The sequence below is a fragment of the Dermacentor silvarum genome, chromosome 6 (genome assembly GCF_013339745.2).
Source record: "Dermacentor silvarum isolate Dsil-2018 chromosome 6, BIME_Dsil_1.4, whole genome shotgun sequence".
Lineage (NCBI taxonomy): Eukaryota > Metazoa > Arthropoda > Arachnida > Ixodida > Ixodidae > Dermacentor > Dermacentor silvarum.
Window position 1 is genome coordinate 27,513,612 of NC_051159.1, and position 18,657 is coordinate 27,532,268.

At 45.7% G+C, this 18,657-nt stretch overlaps 1 protein-coding gene and 1 pseudogene across 1 annotated transcript in view; both read right to left on the reverse strand.

The window, feature by feature from the left end:
* Window positions 1-18,522, reverse strand: part of LOC119456590 (proteasome subunit alpha type-2-like) — a 40,060-nt gene extending 21,538 nt beyond the window's left edge. Inside the window, exons 1-3 of the mRNA XM_049668973.1 lie at window positions 18,497-18,522; window positions 17,053-17,185; window positions 16,802-17,019 (exon numbers count right to left, since the gene is read on the reverse strand). Of these exons, the coding sequence (XP_049524930.1) occupies window positions 16,802-17,019; window positions 17,053-17,185; window positions 18,497-18,522 (377 nt within the window). The remainder of the gene's footprint in view (window positions 1-16,801; window positions 17,020-17,052; window positions 17,186-18,496) is intronic.
* Window positions 1-18,657, reverse strand: part of LOC119455341 (uncharacterized) — a 75,382-nt pseudogene that overhangs the window by 50,999 nt on the left and 5,726 nt on the right.

Below are 18,657 nucleotides of genomic sequence, written 5' to 3' on the forward strand. Positions count from 1 at the left end.
GACACTACCTAAATTTTAATTCGTGCCACCCAGCTTGTCACAAGCAATCCGTTGTTTCTTCTCTGGTGACGCGGGCAACACGCATCTGTTCAAGTGACGACGAAATCAGGAAAGAACTTCAGACAATCCATCGCGAATTAATGACGAACGGGTACCCAAAGAAATTTATTAAGACTAATGAAGATCGTGTCCTCCATCCCAGGCCATCCCAGGGCAAGTCGTTCCGAAGACGCGCCGGCGTTCCATATGTTCCTGGCGTCAGCGAAGCTCTAAGCCGTATCTTTTCAAGGTATGACCTTCGCGTTGCGCACATGCCCTCCAACAAACTGAGAAATCAGCTTGTTAACGTGAAAGATCGATTAGACAGCAAGAGCTACCCTGGTGTTGTCTACAAGATACCATGCGCAGACTGCAGCTGCAGTTACATCGGCGAAACTGGCAACTTCACCAGAAGATTAAAGGAACATCGGAGGGACGTCTGCAACAACAAGAAAGCGTCGAACGCACTGGCAGAGCACGCCGATAATCACGGTCACTGCATCAGTTGGGATAACGCCACTATAATAGCCAAGGAGAAGAATCCGGCCACAAGATTACTATTAGAATCAGTGTTTATTCAGACCACGGAGGACACTATCAACAGGACAGATGGCAATCTCCCTGCCAGCTACACCCGCTCATTACGTCACATTTTAGTATAAAAAGCGACTTACGGCTCTTGCCTGCTTAGTGTGAACAAGGAACCCGTACGGGTCCCGAAACGTCTCTGTGTATTACTTTGACTTGGTCAGTGACCGCATCTTCTTCCTCATAGGGACCTTTAACTTCTACACACACTTTTCTCGGGTTGGCAAACAGTTTACCCAACACAAGTGCTGCACAATCAGCGGTTAGTGTGTGTGTGTGTGTGTGTGTGTGTGTGTGCGCGCGCTATGTATGTACACCTAATGCGTTAACAACTTGGATGTTACATCGCTATAATGAAACCACTCCTATCACCAGGTCTGTGTGCTTTATACCTGTGCCACATGGGCACAGAAAATGACATTAACTTGAATGCCATTTACATGAAGCCGCATGAAAAAACCTAGGCCGGTATTTTGTAGCGATGCGTTATGCTTTATTTTACCTTAGTCTTATCATCCACCGCTAACGGCCGGCTGATCCAGTTGATAACATGAGCAGACCGTCCAATGACCAAGCGCGAAAAGCGCGCGAAGGCATTAGCATCAGAAAGGCATTGCTACAAAATACCAGCCTTAATGTCATTAGCCTTTATGTCATTAATTATCTAATGCATTCAGCAGAACACTGAGAAATGCCACAGCTTGTGCAGTGTTGTATAACTGAGGATTTGAAACACTGTGAGTATGTAAAAAATAATTTTTAACAACGCTCCTGTAAGGAGTTGTACTCCGTAAACTTCCTCAGGTTTGCGTCGCCAGAGTACTTCAGTACTTTTCATCTGATCCCGAAACGCCTGTGTAATGCTATGGGAGCACTTCGTATAGCGCCCACCGTGGATGCACCGCGATGCTGGCGCAAATAGAGCAGACGCCGAATGGTCACCCGATTTTGCGCTATAGTCGACTGCCATCATCAGTGTGTGAATACTCTCGGCACAATGTTCAAATCGCCACCGTTTCTGTACAGTGTTGGGTGATTCCATGTAAGATCGAACAAAGGATGGCCGGTCGACCTTTCAAATTTAGTTCAAAATTTTACATATTGTTGCCTGATGAGTGGAAAGAAGAGATCCGCAATTGGTTTTGCTACCAAATTTTTTTTTCGAAGCACCGCGAATCAGTAATGACGAAGAGGTGGAGTGCCGCGCTTACCTGTTCTGCTGTTTTGGCCAACTTTGGCTGTGAATTACACAAAATATTTTAAAGTTAGGTAGCTAAAATTTCTCTAAATAATTATATGCATGTTTTTTCATGTGTTCAGTTAATTTTTGTTTTTGTGGGTAGTGTAGATGTTTTTATAAAAAAACCTCAAAATCGGCCCAGGAAACGTTTGTTTGTCTACTTTGAAGGTCTTTATCTCAAAAAAGGCTTGTGGTAGAGCGGCAAGAATTCCGCATTACGTTCTAAGCATACTTATTTACCAAACTGCTAAAGCTTATATTTATATCACTTTTCGATAAAGAGATACTACAGGTCTAACTTCAAGAAAACACCGAATAATGAAAATTTCTGATGACAATAAAAAAAAAAACACCATTTTTGATATTACTTAAACTTTGCCCACTTATTCTCCTCCACATCAGCTTTCATAATCATTAAAAACATATTGCATAATTTTGTTCCATTCGTAGTTACAGCACGTCGAATGAGGCTCTTACGCAAGGATAGGCAATTGTTGTAGATCCGACTTCTTGCCCGCTAAGTGTTTAGAATGCAGGTAGGATTGGATTTCTTTTTCTTGAAAGGCCAGTAGTACTGAAAAAGGTGGAAAGTATTAACGTGGCACTCCAGTGGCAAATCAAGATGTAGAATGCCAAGGGAAACAAAAGCAAAACTATCGGTAACCGGATGTGCGCGCCTATCTGAGATGACGGCAGCAGACTGCCTGAACCATAGAGTTTCTCACTATATTACCTAGAGGGAGAACTGGCTTCTCACTATATTACCTAGAGGGAGAACTGGCGCTGCAGCGCTGTGGTATCCATGGGAATGCCGGTATATCGTGACTTCGGATTGGCATCGTTCTTGGAGAGCCAGAACGCCTTGAAGACGTGCCTGGCTAGCACCGTTCCGTCTGTCACAAACATTCATTTCCTGCTAAAATAGCACGTAAAAAACTGCTTTAGCTTTATTATTACACAAAAACATATGTTGTTTAATTTTGAGGACTTACTATTGGATGCACAATTATATGAAACGTAAAAAGTATCAGCTGGCCGCTAAAGTTGGAGGGCAGACGACAAGATTGTCGCTTGCTTTGGAACAACTTGTCGTCTGTTCTTCACTTCATTCGGCATTGTAGGTGAGTAAACTTTATTGAGATATGTAATATGGGTGAATGAAAGCCTTTTATGTAGATTTTACTTTAATAACGCATTATTTATGTAGCCATATCCACGTTTTAGACGAAGCCTTGTTCAACACCAGCCAACACAAGCCTAGCAGACACATATCCGGTCATTCCCATGAGGGCACGGTGCCCTATAAGAAACTCGCATAGACGGTGGCGCCAGTTTACCCTCTAGGTGTTATAGTGAGAAACTCTATGGCCTGAACAGCAGACGGCCTGAACAGCAGATGGCCTGACAGGAGATAGCCTGAATCGATCCGCTGTTCACACTTCATTCGACACCGATAGTGCTTGTGCTTTGCTCTTACTCTACTGTTCATGTGCGTCTCATGGCGGCAAAATATAGCTCTGAGCAAGTGTATTGTGCAGACTACCTTTCTAAGCACAAGAAGCTCATTGCAAAGAAGCGAAATTTTCGCAGAGTTACCGACGTAGACGTTAATGCTTTGGAGCAACTTTTAACATCCGAAACATCAGTAACTGTCAAAGAGAATGACTACTTGTGCTACCCGTGCTTTCGCTACTTCTGCAATGAAATATCCTCACGGAACACACAGTTGAGCGATGACATTTTTATGCCCCCTGAAGCAGAAATCAACATCGTCAACCAGATCATTGCGACTACCTGCGTGTCCCCTTTGAAACGCCCAAGCGCAGTGAGAAGTCGGGATAGGCCTACTTACAGCAAAAGAAAACAAAGTGAGGTGCAGAAGGCGGTAGCGGAAAATGTTCGCAACAAGATACGGCGGGCGTACAACCAATGTGATGCATCTGGAAATTCAGCCGAAAGAAAGTGCTCCTTCTGCGAGCAGTGGACAGAAAGCTTTCGGCAAGCCTATGCAGCGTCGACGACACCCCAGGAATGTTATCAACTTCTGACTCTCCTGCCATCAACCAGGGTTCGTACACAATATTTGGCTGGAAATTCAAGGACATTTCAAGGATTTCAAGGATGCAAAAAGGCAGAATTCAAGGAGTGTTAGCGTAATTTTATTTCCTCACATGACTTAGGAAAGGAGCCCTATTTTCGCATTAATTTCTCTTTCAAGAGCTGTTATCTCCGCTTCTTTTTCTTTGGCTGTTCGACGGAAACTCCGTCGCCTTTCGCCTTTCTGGTGGCTCTTCAAGGCAGATTCCCCCATCGTTAAAATGTCGACCGTCTTCTGACATAATGCGCACATTGCTCGATAAGGATCGCTTGGTTCCGGTCTCACCCAGTGACGATAGTCCGTATGTTGCAGCCACGCAGGCTGAAACTTGCACTTCCCGCCTGGCATCTTGTCAAAGTAAACACACAACGCAAACGCGAACTTCACTGAAATGGCGCGCACGAGGCCGACAAACGGCCCGACTATAGTACCTAAAAGACACATACTAGTGTGCCGAGAGCGGGTGTCGCGGTGGCACCGAGTGTGATGCCTGCCGCCGCCGGCCGCTTGGTGCGCTGCACTTCGAGACTGTGCCGGACCATGCTGAGACATGGGCGGACTTCAGGCAAGACACGAAGCGAGTCTCCCCATTTGCCCGGCGATCTGCCTCTTATGTTCTTGTCCCAATCCGCAATACGTTCGGGGTCTGCGGACGCGCTGGGTAATGAGATGAGCCGTTTCTTTCCGCGTCTCTGGGAAATCGCGGTTTCGCGACCTGTTCAAAGTTTCTTTAGACAGACGAGTGCACACATAGATGCAAAAAACCCACTCACAATAAGAAAAGACTGCAACGAAAGCGGCAGCAAGGCGAGAAATGAACTAAGCATTGCAATCGACGCGTAGCAATCAACGCATCGCAAACGAACGCGAGTCGAACACCGCAGGATTTAGCATGGTGCCGACAGGCATCGCCGTCTGGTGGCCCGCGGCGGCAGGCATCACTGCTCGCGCCACCGTCCCGCGTTGGATACTCTCGGTGGACGGCACACTAGAGTATATTCTAGGCACTATACGCAAGCCGAGCGAGCGATATGTCTCGCATTGGATTGGATGGGATTTCCAATGCATATTAGTTGCCAGACGACGTAGGGGCTGCGAGATTTAAAACCGAAACTTCCTGATGTTGCCCTTTAGTCAACACAGCTTGTTTTCATGGGCATTCGTAAGCGAAAGGGCCTTAAATATCAGCATGACTTGCGGAGGTACATCGTTAATTTCCTCTAGCGGAACAAATCCCACGGGATTTTCAAGGATTACAAGGAGCCCACGGGTATTCAAGTAGTTTCAAGGGCCCTTGAACTTATACTGTCAATATCAAGGATATTCAAGGATTTCAAGGGGCTGTGCGAACCCTTCTTAATCTCATGTTTAGCTAGTGTTGATTCAACACTAGCTAAACATGAGATTAAGAAGCTTATTCCTGAAGCATCGATGTATGAAATAAACAAGTCCAGGAAATTGAAAGAAAATCACGGTGTGTGGTACCGGCCGGATCCTTTCACCAGGCACAAGGTGAGCCCTGAGTGCGTATCTGCGGCACGTGAGTACTACACGAAGGACGAGTTGGAATGCTCGAGACAAAGCCCTAACAGAAAGGATGTCTTGTCGGTTACGATCGATGGAGAAAAAGTATTAGTAACAAAGCGTTTCATGACCAGATCTATTAGAGAGGCATTCCACATATACAAAGACGACCATCCTGATTCTGGCATTGGCCTATCAAAATTCTACACCTTGCGACCGCGCTGGGTAAAATGTTGTCCCCAGCATGATGTGTGCGTTTGTGTCATTTGCGCCAACTATAAACTTTGCCTTGCCGCTCTTGAGAACATTAGTGGCCACAGAATCAATTCTGATGACCTTCACTCCGCATTCATTTGCATTCCGTCATCAGCACGGTGCCTTTTAGGCGAATGCAATCAGTGTCTAAAAGGGGGGTCCCTGACAGTGGAGGAACTTAATATCCCAGAAGAAGAAGAAATAATCCTAGCGACGTGGGAGGCAGGCGACCTTGTGAAAAAGGTTTTGGATGCTGATACTTTTTTGAATCATCTTCGGGTTCTAGTGGCAAAGTGGATCGTGCACAACCACATCAGGAAGACACAAGGCAAAGCTATCTACGAGGAAAAGCAATGTACACAGCGTGGGAGCATTGTATTCCACTTTGATTTTGCCGAAAACTGGACTGTCGTGCTTCCTGACGAAGTTCAGGCATACCACTGGAAAAAGCAGCAAGTATCCATGTTTACATGCGTGGTAACAACGAAAAAATCTACGGAGAGTTTCGCTATTGTTAGTGACGACTTGAACCACGACTCCGCTCACGCCTGCTTGGCTCTAAAGAAAGCGACAGAATGGGTGGACGATAACCTGCCGGTGTACTCCAAGGTGACGTATGTGAGTGATGGAGCCGCCAGTCATTTCAAAAATAGATACCGCCTTTACGAGTTCGGAAAGAGCGATTGTCCCAATACCCAATGGATATTCTCAGCAACTGGACACGGGAAAAACGCGTGCGACGGAGTTGGAGGACTTGTCAAGCATCAAGCAATGCTCAACAACTTGAGAACAAGCCCTGAAAGTGCAATTCGGGCAGCCAGAGACTTTGTAACAATTTTAACAGAAAAACTGAAAGGTGTGCATCTAATACATCTTGAAGAAAAAGAAGTTGTTGCCTTCCGCGACTTAAAGAAGGATGAGTGGATGAAAGTGCCCGCCTTCCATGGCATTCAGTCTTGGCATGCCTGGCAGCTATCCAGGTCAACGGAAGCATCTCCTGAATTGTACGTGGCACGCATAGCCGGGTCTGCATGGAAGAAACTATGTGTACAGGAATGAAGGAAATCAGCGTTCTTGAATCATTCGAATAAACGATTGCAGCCCAGAAACAAATTCTGTTTTAATAAAGCGGTTCTCCATTACCTTCACATTTTTTTTTTCATTATGCTAAAGATTACTTGGAATACAGTTGCTTGCTTATTGAATTTTATCCTATTTTTGGGTTATCAAAGCTGGGTATCGATTTATGAGTGCGTTTTCGTAGAGGTTAATTGCGCAAAACGTCTGTGTGCTCTCCGATGCCGCAGCGCAACCAGGAACCCCACGCGTACAAAACTGATTCTGAATCATTCACTACGGTTTGTCCCACAGCTAATTTGCAGCGTTAAGGCATAAATGACTGGATACAATATCATGCCAAAATTCAAAGGTCGTACGCGATCACAAATTTCATAGAATCTTCAGACCTGCATGGTGCCCTGAGCCTTGCGTAGGGGCCTCATTCGACGTGCTGTAACTACGAATGGAACAAAATTATGCAATATGTTTTTAATGATTATGAAAGCTGATGTAGAGGAGAATAAGTGAGCAAAGTTTAAGTAATATCAAAAATGGTGTTTTTTTTTTAATTGTCATCAGAAATTTACATTGTTCGGTGTTTTCTTGAAGTTACACCGGTAATATCTCTTTAATGAAAAGTGATATAAATATAAGCTTTAGCAGTTTGGTAAATAAGTATGCTTAGAACGGAATGCGGAATTCTTGCCGCTCTACCACAAGCTTTTTTTGAGATAAAGACCTGCAGGTTTTTTATAAAAACATCTACACTATCCACAAAAACCAAAAATAACTGAACACAAGCAAAAACATGCATATAATTATTTAGAGAAATTTCAGCTACCTAACTTTAATATATTTTGTGTAATTCATAACCAAAGTTGGCCAAAACAGCAGAACAGGTAAGCGTGGCATTCTTCCACTTCGTCATTAGTGATTCGCGCTGCTTCAAAAATATTTTTGGCAGCAAAACCCATTGCGGATCTCTTCTTTCCACTCATCAGGCAACAATATATAAAATTTTGAACTAAATTTAAAAGGTCGACCGGCCATCCTTTGTTCGATCTTACATGGAATCACCCTGTTGAAAAATTTTGAAGCGAACAATTTCAAAACAACTACAACGCCTTGCTTCATTCACCCGCCTTTGTAACAGTTCACAATTCAAAACATACATGCGGGACTACTCCATCGTTGGAAACCGGCTGCATATCAATTTCACGTCACACCTTTATGCAATTAGGCGTAAAAGGCCTGCATTGCTGCTTTTAGCTACTGCACTGCACCATCTCTCTCTCTGTGTGGTGACAGCATGCTTCGTCAGAGCGGCAGTGCCTAACATTTGTTGTGTGCCTGCATGTCAGTCCAGCTACAAGGGTACCTAACTATCCTTACTAAGTGTACTAATTAAAAAGCTAAACTTTCTAATTAACTAAACAAATTCCATTATTAATATCAAACTAAGCTAAGTAAACTAGGTAATTAATAATTACCTAGTTACTATAAATAACTCACCTAACTTACTAAACTAACTAAATAACCAAATAAATAATTACTAAACTAATTATCACACTAATAACTAACCTAACTAATAACTACATTAACTAACTAGACTTACAAATTAAGCTAATTACATAACTAATAACTTAGCTAACTGAAACAGCCAATTAACTAATGAACTAAAGAATAACTAACATACCAACTACAGTATCAAAACTAAGTAATAAACTAATAACATAATAACTAAGTGATTAAGTGAACTAACTAAATTTAAAAATAAGGTAACTAACAAAACTAAACGAACTAATCACCTGACAGGCAAACTAAAGCTATAATTATTTAAACTAGCAAAACTAATTGACAATTCAAACTAACAAAGCTAACCAACTAATTAACCAAGTTATCTAAATAAACTAACAATATTATTCACAAACTAAACTAATATCCTACCTGACTAATTTATGAAGCAAAGCAGTTAGGTTACTAACTGATCAACTAATAACTAACTTATTGAACTAGCTAACCAAATTAACTAACTCGTATCCAACTAATAATAGACAAACTACAAATAGAGACAGCCGACCGAAACAGTTTGTGCAAGGTAGGCTTCTAGGGGGTGCTAGAAGGGGGGGGGGGGGGAGAGCCCGTCAATCATACAACAGTGCCATGTATAATTTAAGCATAAACACATTGCACGTTAAATTATTTTGCCACACCTTTCCATTGCATGTTCACTCTGGAAACATGCTGAAATGCTTATAAACGTGGGAGATTTGCCTTTCCTCATGAAATATTTTTACATGATCGTGCAGCCTGGCCATCTGGTGGAGCAGATTGTTCCCGTTCTACTTTGGCCAGCGCCTCTGGTGTGGCCTTCTGTCCCTATATGAAACTTTCGGGGAAGTTTCATAACCAGAAGCAAAGTATAGAAGAACCCTGGCATCAGTGTGGCTTTGACACAGCAGGCCCTATTTTGCTTCTGGGCTTCAGATTTGACATGCAGTGGCCGAAGTTGCTATGGTTGATTGCTGCATTGCAAAAAACAGCAACAATCTCAACCGAACTGCATGACAGAATGTTTATTTTTACATTTTACAATTCGTGCAGGCAGCTTAAACTCGTAAACATGTTCATATTTATTATTTATTTGTATCGTGCAAATGCTCACTCCAGAAAAGGCTCGCATTGACATAATCGTGTCAAAGATAATTAAATTTCAAAGTGTGACAGCTCCGGTAAAAGAAAAAATTCATTACGAATTAAGGCATTAACGATTGAATGCGATTTTTTGAGCGCGTGTGGCACAGGTACTAGATACCGATGAGCTGACCACACAGATGGTTCATGACTTGTTGCACCAAACAGAGATGCCTGCACTGGCACTAATTTGAGTGTCAAAGTGCTGTGCCCCATAAGCCAGTTTGCTGGCACTTCTGCAGCACAAGCAAAAGCAGTGGGAAACATACTTCTTTTTCTTTTCCCTGTGGCAAAAACTTTGAAGCATTTAACTGCTGTCGTGGTAAAATTAAAAAAAAAGAGAGTTTCTGTCGTAACACAAAGCAGTGACACAATAGCTGATGAAATGTAATGCGCAGTAAGCCTTAGACTGTTTCCGTGTAGTGTGTGTTGCAGTGAACACTCGCAGGTGCGAGTGAGCAATCTCTTTTTTGACAAGTAACAGAAGTGAGAGTCGTAACTATTTGTGGAAGTTGTGCCTTTCGGTGGTGAAATGGAAAGACACCGCTTTTCTTCCTCCTCTCACCTGTCCGGACTTACCCACTGGTCTCTATTAAACCTCTAGCCTCTTACAGCTGAACTGGTTCGGCTTTTCTCAAACTTATATTTGGGCTAACCCATCACTACGCCTCGTGCTATCTTTAAAGAAAACAAGATGATGTCAGCGCCATCCAGTAAACATGACAAGTAGCCAAGCGCTAGAAGAAGACTAACGAAGGCAAAGTAGACGCATTCAATCATTGTCATCAGAGGTAGAAGAAGAAAACTTAATGAGACTGCTTCTGCAACTGGGAAGGCAATGTGCTGTAACACGAACAGGGCACAGACACCAGCTCTATCTGCTGTTGTTGAGCGGGTATTAGCCAATCTTGGCAGCTGCTGGCACAAGCGCATTTTCCAGGATCCCGTATTTACACGATTGTAAGTGGACTCGAATGTAGGTCGACCCCCCCCAAAATTGCACGTCTCAAAAAAAAAATTGGGCGCGGGGAGAAAAACCACGCGAGTGCATTTCACACAAGGGAAATTTATTGATGGGGTTGCTAAGACTACTCATCGTCACTAGAGTTGACCTCACTGGCACTGCTGCCGTCATAGCTGCTGCGGTTCCACAGCACGTCGTCATCAAAAGTGAGTCCACACTTCGCGAACGACCGCACCACGACATCTTGTGGTACAGCCCCGCCACCCAGAGAGGACCCACCCACACACAGTAGCCAGAGAGGCCAAATTTTCTCGCGCTGAAGCCGCCACTGCCGCACCACATGTTCACTGACTGCAGACTTGCGTCCCGCTGCGCAGTTGTTAGTTTTCTCAACATCGAGGATAGCAGCCCGTTTGAACGCTGCTGAGAACAAGCGCCGAAAGTTCTTGGCACTCATGACAGGCACGACGATTCAGCACAACAGAAGTGACAGATGCGCGCGATCGTCGAAAACAATCGCAGGGTTCGTACACAATATTTGGCTGGAAATTCAAGGACATTTCAAGGATTTCAAGGATGCAAAAAGGCAGAATTCAAGGAGTATTAGCGTAATTTTATTTCCTCACATGACTTTCTTTTATTTCCTCACATCTTTTTCTTTGGCTGTTCGACGGAAACTGTTTGCCTTGACAAGATAAGTCGGGTCGTTTTTTGCTTCGGCGTCTTCCGAAAAGCGATCCGCTGACTCCTGCAAGCACTTAAGAGTTTTTTGGAGCTTTGTCTTCTTCTCTTGCATGCTCTGTAGCTCTAGCTCGAGTGCTTTTCTCTTCAAGGTTACCTGTTGAGCTACAGCTTGCTTCTTCTGTTCGTCCATGTATAGCGCATACCTATGCCTGGCTTGGCGCACTGATGACTTCAGTTCTTTCGACAGTGGAACGTTAAGCAGCCCACCATGGGTTTTCACGGCCTCGCAGATGACTCGTTGTGAGATATACGAGAGCTCTGGCATATTTTCGACCGCGATCTGCTTGTTTACACTGAAACCTCTTTCTACTGAAGCCTGCCCATGGCTAAGCAAAAGAAGGACCTTCAGTACTTCCCATAACATCGATAACGCCGGGTCATGCTTCAAAAGGCGTACGAAGAGAACGTCAAGGCGTTCATGGTCTCTTTCATAGTTTTGCAGTTCATGACGCTTTTCTTGGCAGAACTGAATGTACTGTGCACACACAATATCTCTCTTGTGCTCAGAAAGAAGCTTACTGTCAATTAAACAGTTAAGAACAACTTTCAGCTTCCCAAGGCACATTTCTGTCTTCGCCATCTCTCTGGGGTCGAAACATGACAACCCTCGAACCAGAGGGTACCTAAGAGGACTTCTCTCCATGATTTTCAGAATCATGTGCACAATGAACTTACGACACCCGCCCCTGAATTCAAAAACACACTTGGTACTCGCTTTTCCGCTTTTTAAGATCTTCTCAGCCACACGTCCAACGTCCACCTTCTCAAGTGACGTGTAATTGGCAGTATCATGAACATCAATTCGCAGCAGTTTCATGATGCTCGTGGCTTATGTCAATACCGAGCGCTTCACGAACCTTGCAAGGAGGCTCCTCAAGACAGTTTCAAGCTCTTTTGCTAAAAAAAATGTCTTTGAAGAATCACTCTGAAAAACAGTCAAAAAAGGCTGCACAACCATTGCAACGTTTAGGGAAAAGTTCAGTTTCGCAAGTGCAAGCTGGTCCTTTAGAAAAGCACTCACGTTCTCATACGCTCTACATTTCGGCAAGGGTAGCCTATGGTCGCTCACTGCTTCGGTGTAGTGCCTCAAATGCTCCCACATAGCCAGGGCTCTCTCCAGTACGGGCACGTTCTCGACCCAACGGTGGGGTACGAAAGGAAGTGGAAACAGCTTGCTCCCTGTTTCTTTAACAAAATCTTCACGGCGGGCCGGTGCATCATGGAAGAGTGAGAATAAGCTCGACAGAAAGGTGTCAGTCAACTGGCCGGCTTGTCGCATGCATTCCTGCTTTGTAAGCATTATGCACTGTGTGCAAGCCACATGAACCAATATCCAAGCACTGAACTTGAAAGTCATTCTTCATGTGCTGCTGCAACTTGTTGAAAAGACTCCAGTTGACATTCGGGCCGTCCATCGAGAGCTGCACATCCTGCTCAGGGGAAAGGACGCGAGTGTTTCAGTCAACTTCTGCATAAGGTCGTCCGCTGTGCTGTGACCCATGAATGTCGAAGTCAGATATCTGGTTGTCACCTCACAGTTATTCCACAATCTGACGTGAACATCAAGTTGTTTTCTTTGCAGGTATTCATTCAAGGTTTCGTCAAAAAGCACAACAAAATTGTCAGACTTCTCCATCATTTTTTGTATTTGCGAAGTGAAAAATGGGCGCAGACCGTGGCACGCGACGTACGCGCACTTTTTCTCAGAGCAAGTGAAGCTTCTCGCGACCTCGCTATCCGGAAACATCTTTGGAATAGCTGGGAAATGGATCCACTGGAGCTGTAGGAGTAGTGTGAGGACACAACTTTCAACGTCAACAAAATCTCGGCTTCGATCACGGAATCATGCTTTCTGCAGTCTTCGTCAAGTGTCGCAGCCCGAGAGGAAGTTGCCGTGCTTTCACGCTGACAAGCAGCCTCGGACGACAGATTTGCCGCTTGCATGAAACTTGCGACGGATGAGCAGCCCTCACCTGCTGCAGCTTTGGATCGGTGCTTTGCGCCTTTCTGGTGGCTCTTCAAGGCAGATTCCCCCATCATTGCAATGTCGACCGTCTTCTCACATAATGCGCACATTGCTCGATAAGGATCACTTGGTTCCGGTCTCACCCAGTGACGATAGTCCCTATGTTGCAGCCACGCAGGCTGAAACTTGCACTTCCCGCCTGGCATCTTGTCAAAGTAAACACACAACGCAAACGCGAACTTCACTGAAATGGCGCGCACGAGGCCGACAAACGGCCCGACTATAGTACCTAAAAGACACATACTAGTGTGCCGAGAGCGGGTGTCGCGGTGGCACCGAGTGTGATGCCTGCCGCCGCCGGCCGCTTGGTGCGCTGCACTTCGAGACTGTGCCGGACCATGCTGAGACATGGGCGGACTTCAGGCAAGACACGAAGCGAGTCTCCCCATTTGCCCGGCGATCTGCCTCTTATGTTCTTGTCCCAATCCGCAATACGTTCGGGGTCTGCGGACGCGCTGGGTAATGAGATGAGCCGTTTCTTTCCACGTCTCTGGGAAATCGCGGTTTCGCGACCTGTTTAAAGTTTCTTTAGACAGACGAGTGCACACATAGATGCAAAAAACCCACTCACAAGAAGAAAAGACTGCAACGAAAGCGGCAGCAAGGCGAGAAATGAACTAACCATTGCAATCGACGCGTAGCAATCAACGCATCGCAAACGAACGCGAGTCGAACACCGCAGGATTTAGCATGGTGCCGACAGGCATCTCCGTCTGGTGGCCCGCGGCGGCAGGCATCACTGCCCACGCCACCGTCCTGTGTTGGAGACGCTCGGTGGACGGCACACTAGAGTATATTCTAGGCACTATACGCAAGCCGAGCAAGCGATATGCCTCGCATTGGATTGGATTGGATTTCCAATGCATATTAGGTGCCAGACGACGTAGGGGCTGCGAGATTTAAAACCGAAACTTCCTGATGTTGCCCTTTAGTCAACACAGCTTGTTTTCATGGGCATTCGTAAGCGAAAGGGCCTTAAATATCAGCATGAATTGCGGAGGTACATCGTTAATTTCCTCTAGCGGAACAAATCCCACGGGATTTTCAAGGATTACAAGGAGCTCACGGGTATTCAAGTAGTTTCAAGGGCCCTTGAACTTATACTGTCAATATCAAGGATATTTAAGGATTTCAAGGGGCTGTGCGAACCCTGCAATCGTATCTCAAAGAAAAGCTCTTCCGCCAACTACCAATACCCCCCTAACGGCGGCTCTTCCGCCAGCTACCAATACCCCCCAAACGGCGGCTCTTCCGCCAGCTACCAATACCCCCCAAACGGCGGCTCTTCCGCCATCTACCAATACCCCCTAAACGGCGGCTCTTCCATGATCAATGCTCCCACAAGAGCCGTGCGCTCGTGGTGCGCACAATCAAAATGTATGCAATAGAGTAAATTATTACGCTACGCTTCTACCGTAACCATAAAAACGTTGGTGCAAAGTTGTAACCACGCCGTAGCGCCCCTGATTTCTCGTTTCTCTTGCCGTTACTAGCGGTACACGGTTCGGTTTCGATTCTAAGTCGACCCCCCAACATTGGATTGCCAAATTTGAAAAAATGGGTCGACCTACAATCGTGTAAATACGGTATTCTCCGCTGCTGTGACATTGACAGAGTGGCGCAGAAGTAAAATCTTGAACTGCCAATTTGCTGGCCATAAGTTTGGATCCTTGTGACACAATGACCAACTTTCTTCGTAAATTTCTTACCAATGATTTTGGGATTCCAGGGACAACACTGCCGAACATAAAAAAAAGCAGGGGAGTGAGCCCATAACAGCTGTAATAAACACAGTCAACTGCTAAACAACTCTTGGTGTGGCAGGTGCCGCACTTCCAAACGAAAAAAGAGCGAGACCCAAGCAATATGCTCAAACCATCACTATGGCCAGGGCACCTGCCATTGCTGCTGCATCTGTCGACCTTCCAATCAAGCAGTAATCTCCACAATACAAAAGAAAAAGGTGATTCCCAGCATTTTCTGTAGTGCCTGTGTGCATGTCTGCACAGTCGAACCTACTTGTAACGATACCGGTTTTAACAATACATCAGTTATAACAACGAGAAGCTGCTGCACTGTCAACTTTTGTATGTTTTCTATGGTGAAATAACCCGCTTACTACAATGCCCCCATGCCTCATTATCGGTTATAACGATGAAGTCTGGCTACTGGGTGTCCGTGCCGAAAGAGAATGGAATGCGAAATCCTTGAAAAGAAAAATGAAAATAAGAAATTCGGGTCACTGCACGTCGCCACGCGCTGTTTTCCAGCCTTCGCCGCATCGCCAGCCTCGCGCACCTCTCTCCCGTCGCCCGTCTGCCCCTCCGAATACAAATTGGCTGCGCCCATAGCTCTACGCCACGCCACTCTCCAAAACAAGAATGAACCGCGCCAACTGCGCTGATAGCAGATAGCGCTGGGCGCTGCTCTTACTGCGCATTTCTGCCGACGGATTAACGGATTAAGTCGCTCATGCTCATCTTTGTTGGTTGCGTCGAAATTGTTCCAGGCCACGGGGTTTCGCCCGTTTCGGCAACGAGTCAAACGAGGCTGCGAAACGGAAGATGGCTGATCCACCCGCTTATCATGGGCAATGCACGACGTTGCTGGTGAAAAGAAAGCGCACTGCTATAGATTTAGAAATGAAGTGCTTCTGACCGATCAGGTGATCGTCGCGAACGTGCTCGCATCGGATACCGACGGCGGCAGCAATGACACAGTATGACAAGATGCCTCAACGTTGTTCTCGCAGGAGGCCCTGCAGATGATTCAGTCCCTCTGGGGCTTCGTTTTCGCAAGGGGCCTTCGCAAAATAAGGTTGTTGGCAAGCTTTAAGCAAGCAAGGCTGACGGACATGGGATTTTCTCCGGCAAGCCCGTGGTGAGAAGTGCGTGGCGAAATGCTTGTGGCGATCTCGCCCCAGCGTTTCTTCTGGATTTCTCAAGCTGAGAAGCTGCCGCGGCAACCTTCTTGAATTTTTTAAAAGGCCCCTTTTGAGGCCACCAAAGTGATGACTCAGCAGAGCTTGTGTATCACTTGACGCCCGTGACCCTGCTTTGCAGTTGTTATAGCAGTGCCATTTTTGAACGCCGACAGCCGTGGCTTGTTACACGCGATCGGAGCATGCAGGAAGCCGAGTTAAACAGTTAAACGAGGCAACTGAATCAGCAGCCAGATGGAGGAAGGTGGTGGGGAGGCGCACTGGCCTCTCCACTATTATAGTTTTCTCACAACAGCTCTGCCATCCCCCTATTTTGATTTTGTTCATGAAGCCCGGTTATAAGAATCATCGATTATAACAATGGAATTTTTGTGGCACTTGAATATTGTTATAAGTGGGTTCGACTGTATCACCTACACAGTCTCCATAAGCTTGTGAGGCAGCAAGCAGTCATTACAAGCAGATCTATTATTACCAAAGTGCATTTTCCCACAGTTATCTGAAACTGCCTTTTTTTTTTTTGTCTTGTTTTGAGAATTTATTACTTGATGCAATGTTTCACAGGCAATATATGCAGCTTTACTATGGCCCAACAAAATGCACAAAATTAAAGGCAGAGCCCTCCTTACCCTGTCTGTGTGTACTCCTGCATGATGTAGGCGACCTTCTGCACCAGCTGAGATGTTGGGATGGGCTCGCTGTACATCAGCTCATACTGCTGGGCCAGCTTGCGTGCTCTGCGTACCAGCAGCCTGCAAAAGGGGCTCAGGTCACTTTGCAAAGTGCACCATAGTACGCGCACGTGGACAGACCACACTAACCACTGAACTAGACACAGAGCATTATCCTTTATGTTTCATGCACTACTTTCACATCTCACTTTCTTGGCACCTTGCAGGAGTACGTTTTTGGCAATGCAGTTGTTAGGTGGAAAGACTCGTGGACAGGCCTTGCAGGGAACTCTGAAGGCAAACAGCTTCACAACAAATGCTGCCTTTGCCTGAAATGCGAACCTATGCCAGAAATCAACGCAAATCAAAAGCACCCCTTTGGGCCTCTGGAGACAGGCTTCCATGAGGCTAATCCTACAAGCGACAGTCGGGAAAGCGTGTCGGAACATAATGTTTTTCATTGTGGTTTTAGTTTCATTCCACTGAAAAAAGTTGCATTCTGGTTCTGGCATTGGAATGGGAAAAAATGTGCCGTAATGGTTCATATGCAAAAATTTTTGAAGCAAGGTAACGATAAAAGCTTCGGTAACAAAGCGTTGTACCCGTGAAAAACGCAACGATAAGCTCTTCAGTGCGCAAGCCCTGGGTTTTGATACGCTGCCAATCTGCTAGTGCACCAAGCGGCAGGCTTAGATTAGTGGAGCGCTGGGCCGACTATTGCTCCCACTATCCCTGCCTGAGATACGCGCTAATGCTGACGTTGCCCGACGTTGGTTGTGTCAGATTGCCGACTTTCCCCTTGAACTGAAAACCGATTAAAAATATTTCAGTTTCACTCTGAAACAAAATAATAAACAATGTTTCAGTTACGTTTTCGTTCCGGTCAAAAATATTGTTTTTTGTTTTGTTTTTCTTTTCGTTCCAACACACTGGTCAGGAAAGGGCTCGACACTCCTCCACCCCACAATCCACAAAGGCGCTACGGCAGGATTTCACGACTCTCCGACACGGCGCAGAGAAGACTTCTGAATCAGATCACCAACCAACATGGGTGTATTAATCCAAGATCCAACACAGTGCGACAGTCACAGCGCTTTCAAGTCGTTCTGTCCTTTCATGCTCTGCAAGACCGATTGAGTATGCGCGCCCGCTGTGCTAAGCTAACCAGGTGGCAGTCCACGAAGCGCGATAACGAGAAGTCATGGGAGCGAAGCCTGCTATGCTACCACAGTCTACGTGCTACACAGCTTGAGTCTTCAAGCCATTTGCACTGCCAAGCAAGGAAGACCTGTGCGTACAACGTGGGGCCACGGGGGTGAGCGGGCATGGTTCCTTCTAGCATGCCCCTACAAGGCTCTTCATATTGCATGGATATCGGAAGCCCATCTCCGACATTTACTGCGAGACACTTCGTTTAATGCAAAAACTGGCATGGCAGGCTCTATCAAACAACATGTTGCCTCAAAGTATTTGCCAGCACGACTTTGCCACATTAGGTGAAGAATAGAGATGCCTGCCTGAGCTCAGTCACTAATGCACTTTGTGCCAACAACTTGGACTGCTCTTGGAATCGTTTCACTCTCTCCACCCATGTGGATATGCCCCAGCATCATAATTTAGACAGTGGGATGTAAGGGTTTACAGTGTCATTACCACACATCCTCATCAGCACCATGCATGGCTCAAGTTATGAACAGAATGTGCTCTTGTCTCTGGCCAGGCTGGACTTGCCGTGTCCGATAAACTTAGGGACAACGAGGTGCCATATATCTGTTGCCACGTCATTCTTTACAAGACTGAATAGCAACTGTTTT